This window comes from Cornus florida, unplaced genomic scaffold, assembly GCF_030987335.1.
Source record: "Cornus florida cultivar Cherokee Brave unplaced genomic scaffold, ASM3098733v1 CherokeeBrave_3.0.0_Hap2_Chr09, whole genome shotgun sequence".
NCBI classification, from domain to species: domain Eukaryota; kingdom Viridiplantae; phylum Streptophyta; class Magnoliopsida; order Cornales; family Cornaceae; genus Cornus; species Cornus florida.
Window position 1 is genome coordinate 37,930,671 of NW_026775579.1, and position 17,976 is coordinate 37,948,646.

The 17,976-nt window shown below is 33.0% G+C and overlaps 1 protein-coding gene across 1 annotated transcript; it reads right to left on the reverse strand.

The window, feature by feature from the left end:
- Positions 1-12,137: 12,137 nt before the first annotated feature.
- LOC132272500 (protein FAR-RED ELONGATED HYPOCOTYL 3-like) lies at positions 12,138-16,726 on the reverse strand. Its single transcript, XM_059773637.1, has 8 exons — positions 16,196-16,726; positions 15,763-16,012; positions 14,165-14,277; positions 13,239-13,862; positions 12,755-12,835; positions 12,501-12,644; positions 12,349-12,396; positions 12,138-12,233 (listed from the first exon to the last, which is right to left on the reverse strand). The coding sequence occupies exons 1-8, from the start codon at positions 16,724-16,726 to the stop codon at positions 12,138-12,140; spliced, it is 1,887 nt and encodes a 628-aa protein (XP_059629620.1).
- Positions 16,727-17,976: the final 1,250 nt, after the last annotated feature.

The window sequence follows — 17,976 nt, forward strand, 5'->3', positions numbered from 1 at the left end:
AAAAAAAACTTATTTTTTATAAAAAAAATCATCAATGTAGTGTTTGGTAATATCATTAAGGCTCTGAAATTGGATATTATCGGCATTTTTTTTTAATCTTATTATTTTTGCAATGACTCTCATTCAATTGAATTCTTGGCTCCTTTCAAAATTAATTATTATGTCCTACATGGGAGTGAGGGTGTGAATCAAACTCAGGCGCTTATACAAAAAAGATTAATGTTCGTTTACAGCCGTAGAGATGCCTAGATTAGTCAAACATGGGCAAGATTTTATGTGTTGTAAAACATAATTAATGTGTTAAAAAATAAATTTACTTGGGTTGAAAAATTACAGCACATTCAAGTAATGTGTAGGAAAGGTGACGTGTGAGAGAGATGATGATGGGTGATGACACGTTTGGAGTTGATTTATTGATTTAGGTCATTGTACATTCAAGTAATGTGTAGGAAAGGTGAGATCATTAGTCACCATTCATCCGTTTGTGTAGTTACTCTTTATTAATTAGTATTTTGTTTTGTCTCTAAAATTTGTACGGTTAGATTTCTTTGAGCAAATATATTGCAATCGGTGGTGTATGGGGGCGATGAATTGCTGACAAGGAATCATATTCTTTTCCATGCAACTCATTGTATCGTCATGTCATGTGGAATCATCACACACATATTTATTAGGGTAGCCTGGCTCTGTTTGTGTTATTGTGCATACCACCCCCTAGATAGGTCTATTTTTATTTAGTATTAGTAGGGTATTTACACGGTTTGCCAATCAAAAAATGCCACGTCACTCTTTAGTTAAAGGTCAAATAGTACCAAAAATATCAACAATACATCAAAATAAATGTGATGTTATAATGCATGTGAAATAAACCAAGTGATTTATTTTTGACCTCCATAAAGATTCATCAACCGTCTTGCAAAGTTTTGCACCAGCTTAATTAGTCATTGGTTATGCAAATTTTAATGGTCTTTTATATGATTTTTTAATATAATTTTTTATTATTAATTATCTAAATAAGATTTTTTATGCCTTAATCAGTCAATTATCTAAAAAAATATTGTTAATTAATTAAAATTAATTTAAACAACAATTGATTTTGATTGATATTATGAGATTGAGTTTTGGTTTAAGTAAAATTGTAAAATTTGAGTTTTAGATAATATATAAAACATTAGAGGAGAGATGTGGATGGTTGGAATCCCTTATAAACACTAGCATAAAGGAAAGTAAAGAATTGGAAAAAAAAAAAAAGAAAGTAAATGGAAGAATATTTTCATATTAGGGTTTTATGTTTTCTTTTCTTTTTTTGTGAACCATTCACGGATATATGAATTTAGAGAAAAAATAATGATAAAAATTATATTAATGTTTGTATATATTCGGATGTAGAAACAGTTTAATTAACACTACTTCTAGACCCAATTTTTTTTGTTGTGTTATGCAAAATAAAGTAAAAATATTGGAAACGCAAGAATTTGGAGTAATAGAGATTTTAAATCAATGTGGATAAGGATGGTCTGTGAAGGACCTTGTGGGGTCCTAGATTTGAGCTCAAATCTGAATTGAATAGATTCGCTGAGTCCATGTGTCTCTTTTTGATTCATCATTATTGTCCTTTTCTCGGGTTCAATGTGTTATTTCATTTTCTGATGTACGTAGTGTTTCAAGAATGACTAGGTATAACATTTTTTAATAGTATACTCAACAACTCACTAATCAATGTGGATACAAATCCCCTGCTGTGAGCTGATGAAAAACTTTAATTTGGCCACGTATACTTCAGTTTGTAATATGTTTGTGGACTCCACTAAAATGGTGCAAAACCTATTATTCCGTTAAATCTGTCTTTCGTTAACTTATATTGTAATTTATTACATAAAAAGAAAAAACAAATACTCAAAAAGCTAACCCTATTGACAAAAGAGTTAGCCCTAAACCAAGATAATCTGAGAAAAGACGAACCCCTGCAAAGAAAAGAAAACGGCGGCAAAGAACCCTAAATTCTCTGGGTTTCGAACAAAGAAAGGAAAGTCAAAATTCAGCGGGTTTGTTGGTCGCGATCTTCGCTGGCCTTAGTTTGCTTGCCGTCAAATTCCGGCGCCGTGATTCTAGGTTCTTCTCTGGCCACGGTTTACTTCGCTACCTTCGCCGGCCTTGGTTCATCAAATTCCGACGCTTTGATTCTGGGTTCTTCTCTGGTCACGGTTTGCTTCGCTATCTTCGCCGGCCTTGGTTTGCTTGCCATCAAATTCCGGCGCCGTGATTCTGGGTTCTTCTCTGGCCACGGTTTGCTTCGCTTTTGTGTTTCTGTTTAGTTAAGTCGAATTTACTCTCTCTTTTTTATGCTCTTAGATGCTGTTATTTTTCACGAATAAGAAGGTCACAGTTGTGATTACCGTTGATATGATTTATTGTCTAAATTTTATCTGCATTTGTAAATTTAATTAAATCTTTACAACTTGCTTGTTGAATTCAGTTTTAATATTTTTACTAGTGAGGCAAAATTGATTAAATTTATAATGGTGATGAAAAGTTCACCATTTAAAGTGTCAGAAAAATCTAAGTAAATGTGGTGGTTGAGAAAATCTCTAGGATGAGTGATGGATTGCCCCTGACAAGGTCATGAGTTGGTGACAAAGAAAAGAGTAGTTCATAATTGAGTAGCTTTAACAAGTCGAGTTAATCAAGAGAACTAAGAATTTACTTGGAAAATATGGTAAAGCTAAGTTTATGTATCATGTATTGATTTTTTTTTTGTGTTACTCTTCCACATTAAGTTCCAAATTTTAATTTTATTATGTCTGTTAGGTCATTCCACCAGTAGCTTGGGGGGCTCATTGTTTCTAATATGTCAATAAAGCTCCTTATTAGATTCAATCACAGAATATCAGTGTACTTGGTTTCTCAAGTACCCTAAATCACTTTGAAACTTGCTGTAAATGAAGACCAATCTTTCTCCTATGTTAGAATTATGTGACATAGCCTACAACCAAGTATTCTCCTTGCTTACATGTCAAGACCACAGTTGTTCCAAGCGTCATACTTTATGCACTTAAGTTTACATGTGCATTGCATAAACTTACTTAAGTAATGTGGAGATCTCCATGTTAAAGTCATAGAGCCAGAAATCGCTAAAAACTAACATATAACTCAAGTAATTACTATTTATGTCTAAAATAACTAAACTATTTATAAGTTCTACACTACATCACTTTGTGAACTAAAATAATCCAATATGGACTGCAAAAAGTAAAATTATATATATGTTTGTAAAGTCTGTATGCTTTTTGTAATAATTGCAATAATTTCTTATTTATGAATACATTGAAATTCCATTTTTTTTATTTACATTGCACAAAATAAAAATTGATGAATGCGAAATTTTGTGAAGTCTGCCAAGAGAGTAGCTTGCAGACTTTCATTATTTAGTCATTAGGCATCTAATTCCTTCAATATTCTTCTTCTTCTTCTTCTTCTTTTATTGCACTAAATAAAAATTGATGAATGCGAAATTTTGTGAAGTCTGCCAATTCATTATTTAGTCTATAACCACACAATATTCATTCTCCAATTTTGGAGTAGGTTCGTGATTTTGTTAAAAATTCAATTACATAAAAGTGAAAATTGTTGACAACCAAATACCTCATAATCCCTTTCAAAATCCTCTTTAAATTAACACGTTATTGTGTTTTTTTAGATGCTTTTTTTATATGATAAAATTTAACTTTTAACTTTAAATAAAATATAAATAATATGATCTTTTAAGCTTGTAACTTTTAACTTATATGCTTCTAAATTTACTTAAAGTCTTATTATGATCTCTGTTTTTATAAGTTCAACATCTCATTATGAACTCATAATGTAGGAACATCAAATGGGAAGGATTAAGCATGTGGCCAAGCGCGCTGAAAAAAAGGGAAAATATGCAACAAAAGCCAAAGGAGATGAACACCAAAAAAAAAAAAAGATGTGGCATCCAAACGCGATGGAAAAAGAATTGCTATAGATAGTGAAAGTAATTGTGATGATGCTTCATACTCTCCTTCTGCCAGTTCTCCATCTCAATTATCAAGTAGTAGCGATGGGATTGAAGGTGGAGGTCATTTAAAGCGTAGAAAGGTTATTTGTCAATCGAGACAGAGTGAGAGTTTGAAAAACACTGTAGGAAGTTCAAAACTGAAGCAGAAGGGATGAACTGTAAGCCATCATGGACCTTGCTTCTTCAAATTTAGGTATATTTTCAAAACCCTGAATGACAATGAGATCAAATTATTATAAATTTCATGTATTCTGTTATTATTTTTAAAAAATTCTTTTTGTAATGATAAATTATGTTGTTTCCATATATTTTTTATTGAAGTTATTGCTTTGATTAATACAAAAATTTGATTAGAAATAAATAAAATAAGAAAATTTTGAGACTAAGGTACTGAATATATATTGATTAGAAAGAAATATAATAACTCAATATATATATATATGTATATCTATATGTATATATACAAGAATGCTTTGAGACTAAGGTACTGAAAATATATTAGTATATAAGTATGTATGTATAACATCACTATGTTGAATTGACTTAGATTTATGAGTGACTATTAATTTTTCAGCACTATGTGAATACCTTAATTAGATGGTGAAAGTGTTGAGTGTGGCAATTAATAAAAAATTTTGCCAAATTTTTTCTTTTGACGGTGACGATGAAGTTGGTGAGTGTGACAATTAACAGTAAACTTTGCCCAAAAATTTTCAAAGATATGTTAAATAATCTATAGCTAAGTGTATGTTTTTTTTTAATATTTGGAAGAAAAAAACAAAAAAATAGATGTCGCTCTTTTCATTATTTCACTTCAGAGGATTCACACCCATTTAAAAAGGCACATGAAAAATTGTTTGTGCTGGACTTATTTTGTGGACTGTGATGTTATTAAGTAATGTTATGAAGATCCTTAGTACTGATTTTAACTTTTCCGTTTTTTTACTAAACTTGATTTAATTATATATTTTTTTAAAGTGATGTATTGCACCAATGTTCTTACCTTAGTGATATATATGTTGATGTATGGAAAACAAAGTCACAATGTAATTAAACAATAAAGTTTAGAAAATTTTAAGTGTATTAAAATTTTTAATTATTCATTGTGTTTATAATTTCAGGAAATATTATCAAGAGAAGTGCAAAGCAGAAAACCCTTCCAAGAATTGGAGAAAAGTTTATTATGCACAAATCAGTAAAGATGCCGGAGAAGTTTGGAATAAAATGAGTGAAACTGAAAACAACCTTTCAAGGATGAGTGGGAAAAGGAAGAAGCGGAAAGGAAAAAAAAATGCACCAAAACAAGCCCCCAAACAAAAGGTATTATGTCATTTTGCCTTCCCTTCCCTCCTATTATTGTTTCATTATTTGAGGCACGCTCCCTTGTTTATAGTATTTTTGTTTTGTAATTGATCATTTAATTGAACTTTTATCCGTAAAAAAATTAGAATCATTAGCACAGATGCTCGATCGATCAATTTGTCAAATGTTTATCCCAACTTGGTGCTGAGAAGATCAAAGCGATTGAGGAAATTGGCTTTGGGCAGTTGCTAAACTTGAAATGCACACGTCTGGATCGTAACCTCTTTCGTTATATATTCAGTAACTTCGACTGCCACACCGGTCTTCTTAGAGTCGACCATAATGAATATGTCTCTATATCAGCACATGATGTCAATTTCATATTTGGCTTGCCTTGTAGGGAGACGGATGTGTTAGAAGGTTCTGATGTTGAAGCAGAATGGATAAATAACTGTGGATTTCGTAGTCCGGGAGGGATACACATAAATGCTTTGCAAGACAAGGTTACACAACTTGATGTTTGTGATGACCTTGTGGGCGGGTGTGTCGTGGGCGGGTGCAAGAGACACTGTCAAGCTACCACACTGGCGAGATACGGGTGCACAAGTCCCACATCGCCTAGGTAGAGGAAAGGTGAAGTGCTTATATGTAAGTGCATCATCTCCAATTGGTATGAGGTCTTTTGGGGTAAAGCCCAAGAGCAAAACCGTGAGGGCTCAGGCCCAAAGCGGACAATATCATACCATGTGGTGGAGTAGGTCGTTACAAATGGTATCAGAGCCTGACCCAGCCGGAAGTGTGCTGACGGGGACGTCGGGCCTCCAAGGGGGGTGGATTGTGATGACCTTGTGGGCGGGTGTATCGTGGGCGAGTGCAAGAGACACTGTCAGGCTACCACACTGGCGAGATATGGGTGCACAAGTCCCACATCGCCTGGGTAGAGGAAAGGTGAAGTGCTTATATGTAAGTGCATCATCTCTAATTAGTATGAGTCCTTTTGGGGTGAAGCTCAAGAACAAAACCGTGCGGGCTCAGGCCCAAAGCAGACAATATCATACCATGTGGTGGAGCGAGTCGTTACATGTTGGTGACGATTTTAAGCGATCATTTGTTTTATTTGCATGTGCAACAGTCCTAAGGCCAAATGGTCGGAATAATGCCCACCTAAGGGGGTTTGAATTTGTGAACAAAGTCAATTCAATTAGGACTTACAACTAGTGTGGTTATACTTATAAACATTTGGTTGAACCCCTCAAAAAGCCGGGAAAAGAAAGACAGAGTTGGACAGGGTGTTTAATTTTTCTTCAGGTATAATATTTTTTTTTTACTGAATGTTACCTTTTAAAATACATAGTATATTGGATAAAGAAAAGCCTTTCCTCAAACTTCTATATCTCAGGGCAAGTGTATATATGTTAATTATTTGATGTCATTGAATTCAGTTACTATATCTCATCTGAGTTGATGTGAAATGGCCCGGCAAAGGGGATGTCCAATCTGTGAGTTTTTGGATAGATGAGAATTTAAAGAAACGCCTTCAATGGGAGGAAAATATGGGAGGCTTTGGACATGGTCAGGTAATTTAAATTTTTTTCATACTTGTAGTTTTTAATTTTTAATTAATTAAAGCATCATAGTTGTATTCATTTTTATAACCGAGTGTAAAACACTTGTGATAGGCTCGTCCCACAACCAATTCTACAAGTGGTCATGAAGTCCCTATCAGTGATTATTATTCGTCACCCTCACATTCTACATCTCGTATGACCAATACAAGTTCGGACTCAGAATACGAGGTAAATATACATTCCATTAATAAATTGATATTTTTATGAAGTTTACATTACATTATGTTTTTTTTTGTATATTTGTTCTTATTGTCATAAGATCGCAACTTCTTAACCTATTATCTGGTGTGTGCAGCGCTGCTTTCAAGAATTGAAGATGCAACTTCAAAATACTAACCAAATTTTCACGAGACTTCAATCCATTAGGGAAAGGCGACGGGAGAAACGAAAGAAAGGTACTGTGGAGGGTAACACCAGTTCAGGTCGCACGAGTATTGGAGAAGAAAGTGGTGAGCATTTGAATATGTAGCCGCAAAGCAACTCGTCTGATCCCCATTCGGTGGTTCATGGAATAAGCGGTGAAGGAGTAAATATTTATGAAAATGACATTGTTGAATTTGACGATGAATGTGGAGTTGATGACAATTCTAACCAAGTTGAAAAGTGCTTTAATCATGTAGAAGAATCAAATGTCGAAGCCAGTATCTTAAATACTGACCAATCCATGGCTCATGCTGGGACAGGTAATCTGGAGGCTGCAGGGGAAGGTGTTGAAGATGGCTTAAATGTTGTGCAAGAGGCATAAAAGGATATCAATTTCTCAAACATCCCTATACGTATAATTCTTTAAATGCTCAACCATCTTTTCGTTTATCCTATTATGATTACCTTAAATTAATAATTGATATTGATTATACATGACAGGAGTTGATGATTATGTCCCCAAAGAAGCTGTTAGTGGTCGTCGATGAGGTAGGTCACAATATGCACGCTCTCCCTGGGATCAAACAGAGTCTAAGAAAAAAATTAGACTTAGTACTAATGACAAAATGTTGTTGAAATTTGTCAGAGCCCCTGACCGTGACAAAACGTAAGTAATGGATATGACAGATTCTAGGCATGCCCTTTTTTATGCTTAATCTTATGTTTAATGTTTTTTAAATACTTATTTTATTCTGTTATGTTAGTGAAACTTTGGTAAGTATTGATGTTGCACAACTAAATCGGGCTGATATTCTTACGATGTTCGGTGATGAGTGGGTGGCAAATGTTGTGAGTGGATTACATGAATATTAACCCCATTCATATTTTTAGTCCATGTTAAATTTGTTTTTTTTTTTTTTTTTTTTTTTTTTTTGTCCTTAACATATGATTTTCCTTTCTTATAAGTAATTGATTGTTATTCGACGCTTCTAAACAAAAAACAGGATGAGAAGAAAATGAAGTACTATTTTTCCAGTTTTGCGGTAAGTTGCATCAGGGATGAGAATGTGGAGTTTGTAAGTAATAAGGAGGAGCACAGGAAACGCTTAGTGAGCGCTTGGGACAAATACTGCAGAAAATTAAAAACAAAGACCAGCGACTTTCATAAATCTGAGTTGGTATGTTATTTTCTTTAACAATCCATGTCTTCTGCCTATGGTTTCTGGTTGTGACAATATTCCACTACTAATATATGTCGTATGTTTAACAGTTCTATTTCCCTGCATGCGTCAGTAATCATTGGTTCTTGTTTGTCATTCACCATCCGGATAAGCTTATTCATTACATATGTAGCAGCGGAGTTAGTTTTAGGCACATAAATTATAGTTTATTGGTGGTATACAACTCTTTTATTCTAATTCATTTCATTTTTTAATTTGATATGATCATATTGTTAGTAATTTTGTTTTCGTATTGCAGAAAGATTTTCTTGACATTGCACTATGAGAGAAATTGGATTTTTATGATATCATAAAGCATCAAGATTTACCCGTGCAGCCTGACCCGTATGTTTGACTTTATACTTTTGAAATCTTTTTGTTATTTAACTTATTACCTATATGTTTGACACGAACTTCCTCAGTAGCTCTCTTATACCATTTTTAATTATTGTTCAGACATTCATGTGGACTTTTTCTTATGAGGTTCATGGAGTTATAGGATGGCAGAAGATTGTTGGGAAGCTTCAATGTTAGTATAATGTCATTGTGAAATATTTTTCTATTTTACAATGGTTTAAACATAATATATATTTTTTCCTAACAGTATGTTACTTCTATGTAACGATACAGACGGACTCTACTGTGATCCGCATAGAAATGGCACTGCAACTTTTGACCGATCCTTTGGACGAATGTAGGCAAGAGATTTTGAACAACAATGCCAAGTATGGGAGAAAAGTTAAATTTGCACCAGGTTGCAAGCTTTAATTTTAGGTGGTGATGAAACTGGTGCTATGTTAAGGTTTAGTTTTTGTCAATGGAATGCCTTTTGTCATGAAAGTTACTCCGTTTTATTTTTGTCCTACCTTGTAACGATTCAAGCTTGTATGGGGCTGTTATGCGAATGTTTTGTACATGTTAGTTTTGTATAAATTTGGGTACAGGGTAGTTTTGTAAAAAGTTAGGCTTTGTATTCATATACTGAATTTGGTCAATCTTTAAACTACTTTTCATATCTCAACATGTTTATTTGGTTGATTCATTTAGGAAATCTAAGCTTATCAGAGCGTATATTTTATTGCTTTTATATGCTTTGCAAGTAAATGGTTGCACCCACTATGGTGTTTTTGAGTAGTTCACAGTTAATATTGACGTATCAAATTAAATAAATAAATACCTACTAGTGAGGTCTGAAACACACTCTATCCTCTGCATATTTTTGAGGGCCTTTTAAGGCGTCAGGTTTATTTATCTGGATTATACGCACCATGGGTCATGTTCACCTCATTAACATATATCCTTTAGCAAGTCTCTACTGTCTTAAATTGTTCTCCATTTTCAGAATTGAAAGCTTTCACGTAAGGCTGTCTTAAATTCTTCTCCATTTTCAGAACTAAAAGCTTTCATTGGAGACTTGTGTGATCCTTTGATGTAATTGAATACAAGGACATAGGAAATTAATCTTTTTTGTTTGAAATTATTCTGCAGCTCCATTTGTTATAGTTTGTTTAAAGTTAGGATCTTATGGCATTTTGACTAGCAGTTTTGAATATTTACAAGTGTTTCTTATATAACTCTTTAATTTTAGTAAAAATTATAAGATACTCTTTATACGTGAGAAGACAAAATATAATAAATGTCTGAATTAACATATCACATAATTGTGGTTTGGCTAATTCATATAGTTTTGTATGTGATATTACTTATACAGCAGGGTGTGAATACTTAATTATGAAGGTGAAGATTGTATTTTTTTAAAAAAAAATTTATGCTTTCTTATTAATATACACACACACGCCCACACACACACATATTATTTTCTCTATATTCACTTCAAATTAGAAAAACAGTATGGTGAATTCAGATAATTTCATATGTGCTATTACTTAAATAGCAGGATATGAATACTTAGTTGAGATGGTGAATGTACTTAGAGGAGATTTGTCGGTTCAATCAAATATCTATATATAATAGAGGAGTTGTAGATAAACTTAGTCATATCAAACAAGCAGCGCATTTAATTATACATTTACAGCTAACACCTGTAACTTATTACACAATTTTGTGTTCAACTAATCCTAACCTACCAGATTAATTGGCTATGCATATTGACTATATATCCAACATAAGTTCTTCCCTTTCTGGTAAACCAACGGTTAACCTTCCCCCAAAAGGTAACCAGCATACACAAAACAAGTAGTCTAAAAATGGAAATAGAAGAACTCCCACCACCGTTGCTCAGTGAGGTGGTTAGTAGAGTGGCAGCAAATAATTTTCAAGACCTACTACAACTTCAACAATGGTAAGCATTTAATTGTACATTATTGTTTTATGTTTATAATATTTTCTTCATTCACGAAATAAAAGTTAAAAGTGTTTAAATATGTGCAGTTCTCATAAGCTAGCTATGGTGTGTTTGAAGCCACATATGTTACGACATCTCAGTTTTAAATCCTTGTACGAAATACAAACGGGGGGTACCAGTGATACTTACTATTTGCGATGCGTGTTCATGCAAAAATGTGTTGATGATGGCAATTTGGAGGCTATGTTTCTCTTCGGAGTGGTACGTTGCTTGCACTCACTTTACTAAATTGTGAAAGTAATTTAATCGGGTTTTATTTTTAATAACTTTATGTTGGATGTAGGAGCTATTTTCTTGCATCAAAATCAGGCAAATGGGCTAAGTATTCTAACCAAAGGTGCATATCTTCAGCATACTGGTTGTAAGTTTGCTTTAGCCATTGCATTAATATATGGCAATGATGCTGATAAAGTAAATGGTATTCAACAACTTTCGAACATGAACACAGACATAACAAATAAACTGATCATAAATCATCGGAGGGAACAAATGATTTCAATAGTGAAAAGAGGGTGGTCAAATGGGTTATTTCATAACATTCCTGCTTGTTGTGAGGAAGATTATGGACCACCGAACTATGAAGGTGACATGGTTCACGTCAAATGGTGGATGGTCGAAGGAATAAATGAGGAGAAAATAAAATGTAATCTTTGCCATTGCGATCTCCACATATTGATGGTGTCTGGTATCATTGGAGAAAAAGTCATAGTCAACTGATGATAACTGTTGACGTCGTTTTCCGTATGTAATGTGATATATGTGTGTATGTAATGTGATGTATGTATTGTGATGTTGTATTTAACTTTTGAAGTAACAAAAGGGAACTTTTGGGATTGATAATTTAATTAGCACTGTCTAACATAAAATAGCCATACGCAAGAAGCAATTAAGTATCGCCATCATTGGAGAAAATAGCCAGATGCCATTCACGGAACCATGTCACCTTGAAATTAATGGTTTCAACCTGTCCCAAATCACAAACAAAATGGACCAAACAATATATGTACACATACATATTTCAATTAACATAAATAGGCCTGAATAAAAATCCATTTCATTTTCCATATATACAAAAACCAAAAAACAAAAGTGAACAAGTTATCCATACATTTACAAATCCTTACACAAAAAGGGATATATTTTTTATACCACCATATTCTGTTATCATTCATCAACCATAGCATACCTATACACCATCAATTTGTTAAGAATTTCTTAACTCAAAACAAATTTTGCCGAGCAGGAGGATTGATCTCGGATGTTGTCTCCTCCGACATTGGCATCAAATTACGGTCACCACTGGTGTGATCAACATCCTTAAAATGGATCATATAAAAACAATGTTTGTACATACGTTAATTAATGCAAAGTTAAAACATACATGTTTAGAATATATTGCAGAAGCGTAAATTTTATAAGAGATAAACTTACAAGATAATCTGAGAATCGGCATTCAAGATACGAAACAAATGGAGTCCCCTGCCAATATATTCTCAATGTTCATTAACTAATGGATTTCTAAAGTATGAAATAATGTTCATTAATTTTTATATACCTAGTTCAGAATAAAAGTTTGTTTATACCTGTTCAGTTGGTGGAGTCCTGGGATGACTGAAGTTAGTGGTAGGACAATATGTCATTTGGTCGATATTTGTTTCTGAATGTAAACGTGCACATGGGTGATGATCTTCGTAAATCCAAATGGCGTCGCTAGGAATGTCACAACCCTTATTTCAATATAAACATTCTTAATTAAGAGATTATCATACTGAAAATTATAATAATATATAAAAAATAAAAAATCAATGTTTTCATTTAAGAAAATGAGAAAACTCACATTCAGACGTACATATGTAATAGGTGGCACGGTACCACTGCCACCTACCCCTGCACCAACACTGTTGTTGCCATTTGATTTCTACAAAACAATAGATTTATTCATTGTAAAAACAAAATTATGACATTGCTAATATCAAAATGTTAATGACATATACTGGAAAATTAAATTATCAAATAATAAAAAATAAATTAAATTAACCTTTCGTTTCGCATAGTTTTTTTTTTCTCTGCATGTATTATTCAAACTTATTCTTCTTCCTGCGCCTTGGTCCCTTACCACCTGTTTCTTTATTCTTTATACCCTTGGCATTACTTCCGGTCACGGCTTGCCCAATGATACTTTTATTATGTTCATGATTATTACTTCTTTCAGTTGAAAAAGCTGAATTGGTTGCCTTTTGTTCAACATCGAAACATTGCCTTTCAACATTAATGTGTTTCCTTTTCCATTTCATCCCCTTTAGCTTCAAATTATTGAATACCTTTTCTTTCTCGGATGCAAATGAACTGATTTCTGTAAAAAAACGACATAACATCCTATACCTTCTACGTACTTCAAGTTTAGGATCAGCAATAACTTCACATCCACGGATGTCTTGTACGTTGTTATCCCTAGCTTTTATCGTCCACCTTTTAAGTATATACATAGAAGGTAATTCTTTGAAATAATGAGTGTCGTCTTTCAATACTTTAAGTACATGGCTGCACAAAATACCTTCCATTGCATATTTCCCGCACGAACAACTTAGAAAGCCATCATCCCACCTTGTCACAGTCCAATCCATACTGCCATCATAAACAGATACTCTAGAAACACGTAATCCATTTTCATCTAAACTTGTTCCTTCCACGGTAACAACCACACAAGCTTCTATGAATTGGTCCTCGAAAAGTTCAAAAATCTTCAACGTGTACATATTGCCCACTTGTTTTAGAATGGGACAATTTTGTTTAAGTCTAGGTAGTTTACTGAGTAAACTATACTCAGCTTGATATTCCTTGTACCGTTTGTCTGACAATAGCGTGTCAAGGTGCATGAACAAATCTGGAATACTCATTTTCCTGGTTAAGTACTCTTTCAAGCAGCTATTTAGACTTTCACTCAGCTACGTTATCCGTATTCCAGTGGTAAACCAATGTTTAACAAATGGATAACCCCATTTTTCTCTCAAACCAAACAAATTGTTCAACCATGTGTTACCAACAACATTGTAGTCCCTTAACATTACATCCCATTGTATACAAAAATCATCCTCATCATCGTAACAGTACATGAATTGACTCAGCACACTTTTAATCCCTTCATCATTCCTAAAATGGTGCCTACATGCTTCTGTGCATTTGCAATGATGTGCCACGTGCAAAATAAATGTCTTGTCCTCGGCATAACTTGTGCCAACGCCTTTACCATTGCACCATCTTGGTCAGTAAGAATCGTTTGTGGTGCTTTACCTAACGTCACATTCAAGAATATATCAAAAAGGCATGTCAATGAATAGGCAATCTTATCATACGTCATTACTAAAATTTTTAACAGTATTGAAAATTTGAAGGCAAGAACATTATGGCCCAATAAAATATCTTCATTTGAAAAAGTAATTCACATAAAAAAAGGTAAAAAAGAATGGCCATGTTCAATTATTAAAGGCTTAAGTTGATCATGCCCTTTTTTAACCCTTTCCTTTTCTTTTTTTTTCTTTTTTTTTTTTTTTTATATATACTTTTTCAATATGATTATGATTTTTATGTAAAATACTTGTGGTTACTTGAGTGAGTTTATTGTTTGTACCTTGTAGCTCACTAGTAACTTAATCATATTTGAAGTCTACTACACTACCTGGAGATGTTAGAATCTTTGCTTCCCAAGGGTAGTAGCAAGAGTCATTTATTCCTTCCAAATACCTGTATATGTTTTCCTGAATACAAATACTGAATAATGCATTGACAATACTCGTGCATAAAGTACTAACTTTTTCTTGTATACGTACATGTCCATTATGTGCACTCTCGGGTTGAGTTTGAGTCATATTTTAAAAAACAAGCAGAGAAAAATAATGAGATGAAAGAGAAATAAAAATAAAAGGACTTTATTTAGGTAAGTCCCACAATCCACATTCTTTACATCTCCCACAACACCTTTTGTTGTTATTATTATTATTAAAGAGATATAAATTTTTTTTAAGACATAAAGAGTTATAATTTGAGCTAAATCCTTTTGGTGTAAAAGATGTGAACAAAAAGAATAGAGGAGTTAGAATTCTTATTTTACCCTTGACATTTGACAAAATGAGTACAATAAAATGTTGCAACTATTTTTGTTTTTCTTTTCCATGATATAGAAACAGAAAAACAGATATTATTCATTGTTCTCTCCTTGATAATTAACTTCTAATTTAGTAGGTACAGCACAGATAATTAAATTATAATTTTAACCTACATGGAATCTTAAACCAATTCATTTTTTTTTTTTTAACCAAATGCACTCTTCCAATCTTTCACCTCACACAATCCACATTCTTTACATTTCCACCTTCATCTCATTATTCTTCTCTGCTTGTTTTTTAAAATATGACTCAAACTCAACCCGAGAGTGCACATAATGGACATGTACGTATACAAGAAAAAGTTAGTATTTTATACACGAGTATTATCAATGCATTATTCAGTATTTGTATTCAGGAAAACATATACAGGTATTTGGAAGGAATCAATGACTCTTGCTATTACCCTTGGGAAGCAAAGATTCTAACATCTCCAGGTAGTGTAGTAGACTTCAAATATGATTAAGTTACTGGTGAGCTACAAGGTACAAACAATAAACTCACTCAAGTAACCACAAGTAATTTACATAAAAATCAGAATCATATTGAAAAAGTATATAAAAAAATAAAAAAAATAAAAAAAGAAAAAAAAAAAAGAAAAGGAAAGGGTTAAAAAAGGGCATGATCAACTTCAGCTTTTAATAATTGCAAGAAGAAAAAAAAAAATTACATTTATACTATTTACCTGACATTGCATTCAAGAATGAATCAAACAGCCTCGCAAAGGAATTGGCAGTCTCGTCATACATCAATGCTAGTCCAAAGACAGCAGTCTTCCGATGATGATTCAAACCAAGAAAAGCCGCAAAAGGACGATTGCTTTGGACGAGCTTGTATGTCGTGTCGAATGTGACGATGTCTCCAAAATGCCCATAGTCAATTATCATTCTCGAATCTGCCCAGAAGATATTAGTTATCATTTCATCGCTATCCAACTGCACGATGTGAAAAAATGAAGGATTCTCACAAGATTGAATTTTGAAATAATTCATCAGCCATGTCTTCTCTCAGTATTCTAACTCACTCTGTCTTCTTGTCCTTAGAAAATTTTGTTGATCAACTTTGGTATGGCCAATTGATTGTCTCCCACCAGCCTACTTGCTCATTAACTCAAATACATTACCGAGTAGAACTCCAAATTGGCAGGCCAATTCCACTTCAATTGCTTGGGCAACACTTATTCTTCGTTGTGATGGCATCATATGTGTGCATTCTTCAATTATCATAGGATGATTGTGAGATTCGACAAAATTATATACAACATACTTTCCCTTCTTGCAGTCATATGTAATTTGCATCAGTGCACCACAACCGGTTCGAGTTTCAGCCCTGGGCTTTCTTGTATGGATATCCCTCTTGTCCTTCACCCTAAAACCTTGTTTGGAATACACAAACTTGCTTATTGTAATATTTCCTGTCTTACGGCTTTTATTTGCATAATCCTTACGAATACTGAATCCAACTTTACCCCCATAAGCATTGTAAAAGTCGTATGATTCATCCTCAATGTCAAACTGCATGTTCAATTTTGGTGTGAATTCTATGTCAATGGGATTGACAACTTCTGTTACTAAGTTTTCAAAAATATTGATTTCGGCAACGATTGGAACACTTGTTTTTACATCATTAATACTTAAGTCATCATCCATTGGGATAACTTCAGTATGAATGCTACAAGAAGCAAAAGGTCCATCAAAACGTTAAAGTCAGTTTCTATAACTTGTGACAAAAAAAAAAAAAAAAAATACTAAATATTTACCGAACAATGAAAAGGGCTAAAAAATCGTACAATTATCCAAGATTTCAGATACACTAGAATGCTTAACCAAAGTCAATTTCAAGTAAAAAAAATATCATAATCTACACGAACTGATGACAAATGAAAGAATTAAAAAAATTTAACTTTAGGTGTGAAATTAGTTTTGCAGAGGTGTGAAATTAGTTTGCAGAACTATGTGAATAGCTTATTTTTATGGTGAAGGTGATCAGTGTCCCTACTTATTAAACTTCACAATGTTCTTTTCCTCATAAATATCACATAATAACCTGTGAAATGCGTAATTGCCTCATACATGAGAATACAAAATATTTGGATAACACATTGGTACCTAATGAAGCCGACTCAGTTAAAAAAAAATAATTATGTAAGATTTTACATTCACTAGAATGGTTATTGAAGATTATAAAAGAAAATCCTAATATTATCCAAGATTTCAAATGCGCTAGAATGCTTAACCAATGCCAATTTCAAATAAAAAAAATCATAATTTACACTAATGGATGACAAATGAAAGAATTAAAAAAATGTTAAATTTAGGTGTGAAATTAGTTTTGCAGAACTGTGCGAATAGCTTATTTTGATGGTGAAGGTGATCAGTGTCCCTACTTATAAAACTTCACAATGTATTTTTTCTCATAAATGTTACATAATAACCTGTGAAATGTGTAATTGCCGCATACATGAGAAGATAAAATATTTGGATAACACATTGGTACCTAATGAAGCCAACTCAGTTAAAAAAAAAAACAATTATGGAAGATTTTACATTCATTAGAATGGTTATTGAAGATTATAAAAGAAAATTCTACAATTATCCAAGATTTCAAATACGCTAGAATGCTTAACCAATGCCAATTTCAAGTAAAAACAAAATCATATTTTACACTAACGGATGACAAATGAAAGAATTAAAAAACGTTAAATTTAGGTGTGAAATAAGTTTTGCAGAACTGTGTGAATAACTTATTTTGATGGTGAAGGTGATCAGTGTCCCTACTTATTAAACTTCACAATGTATTTTTTCTCATAAATGTTACGTAATAACCTGTGAAATGTGTAATTGCCACATACATGAGAAGACATAATATTTGGATAACACATTGGTACCTGATGAAGCCA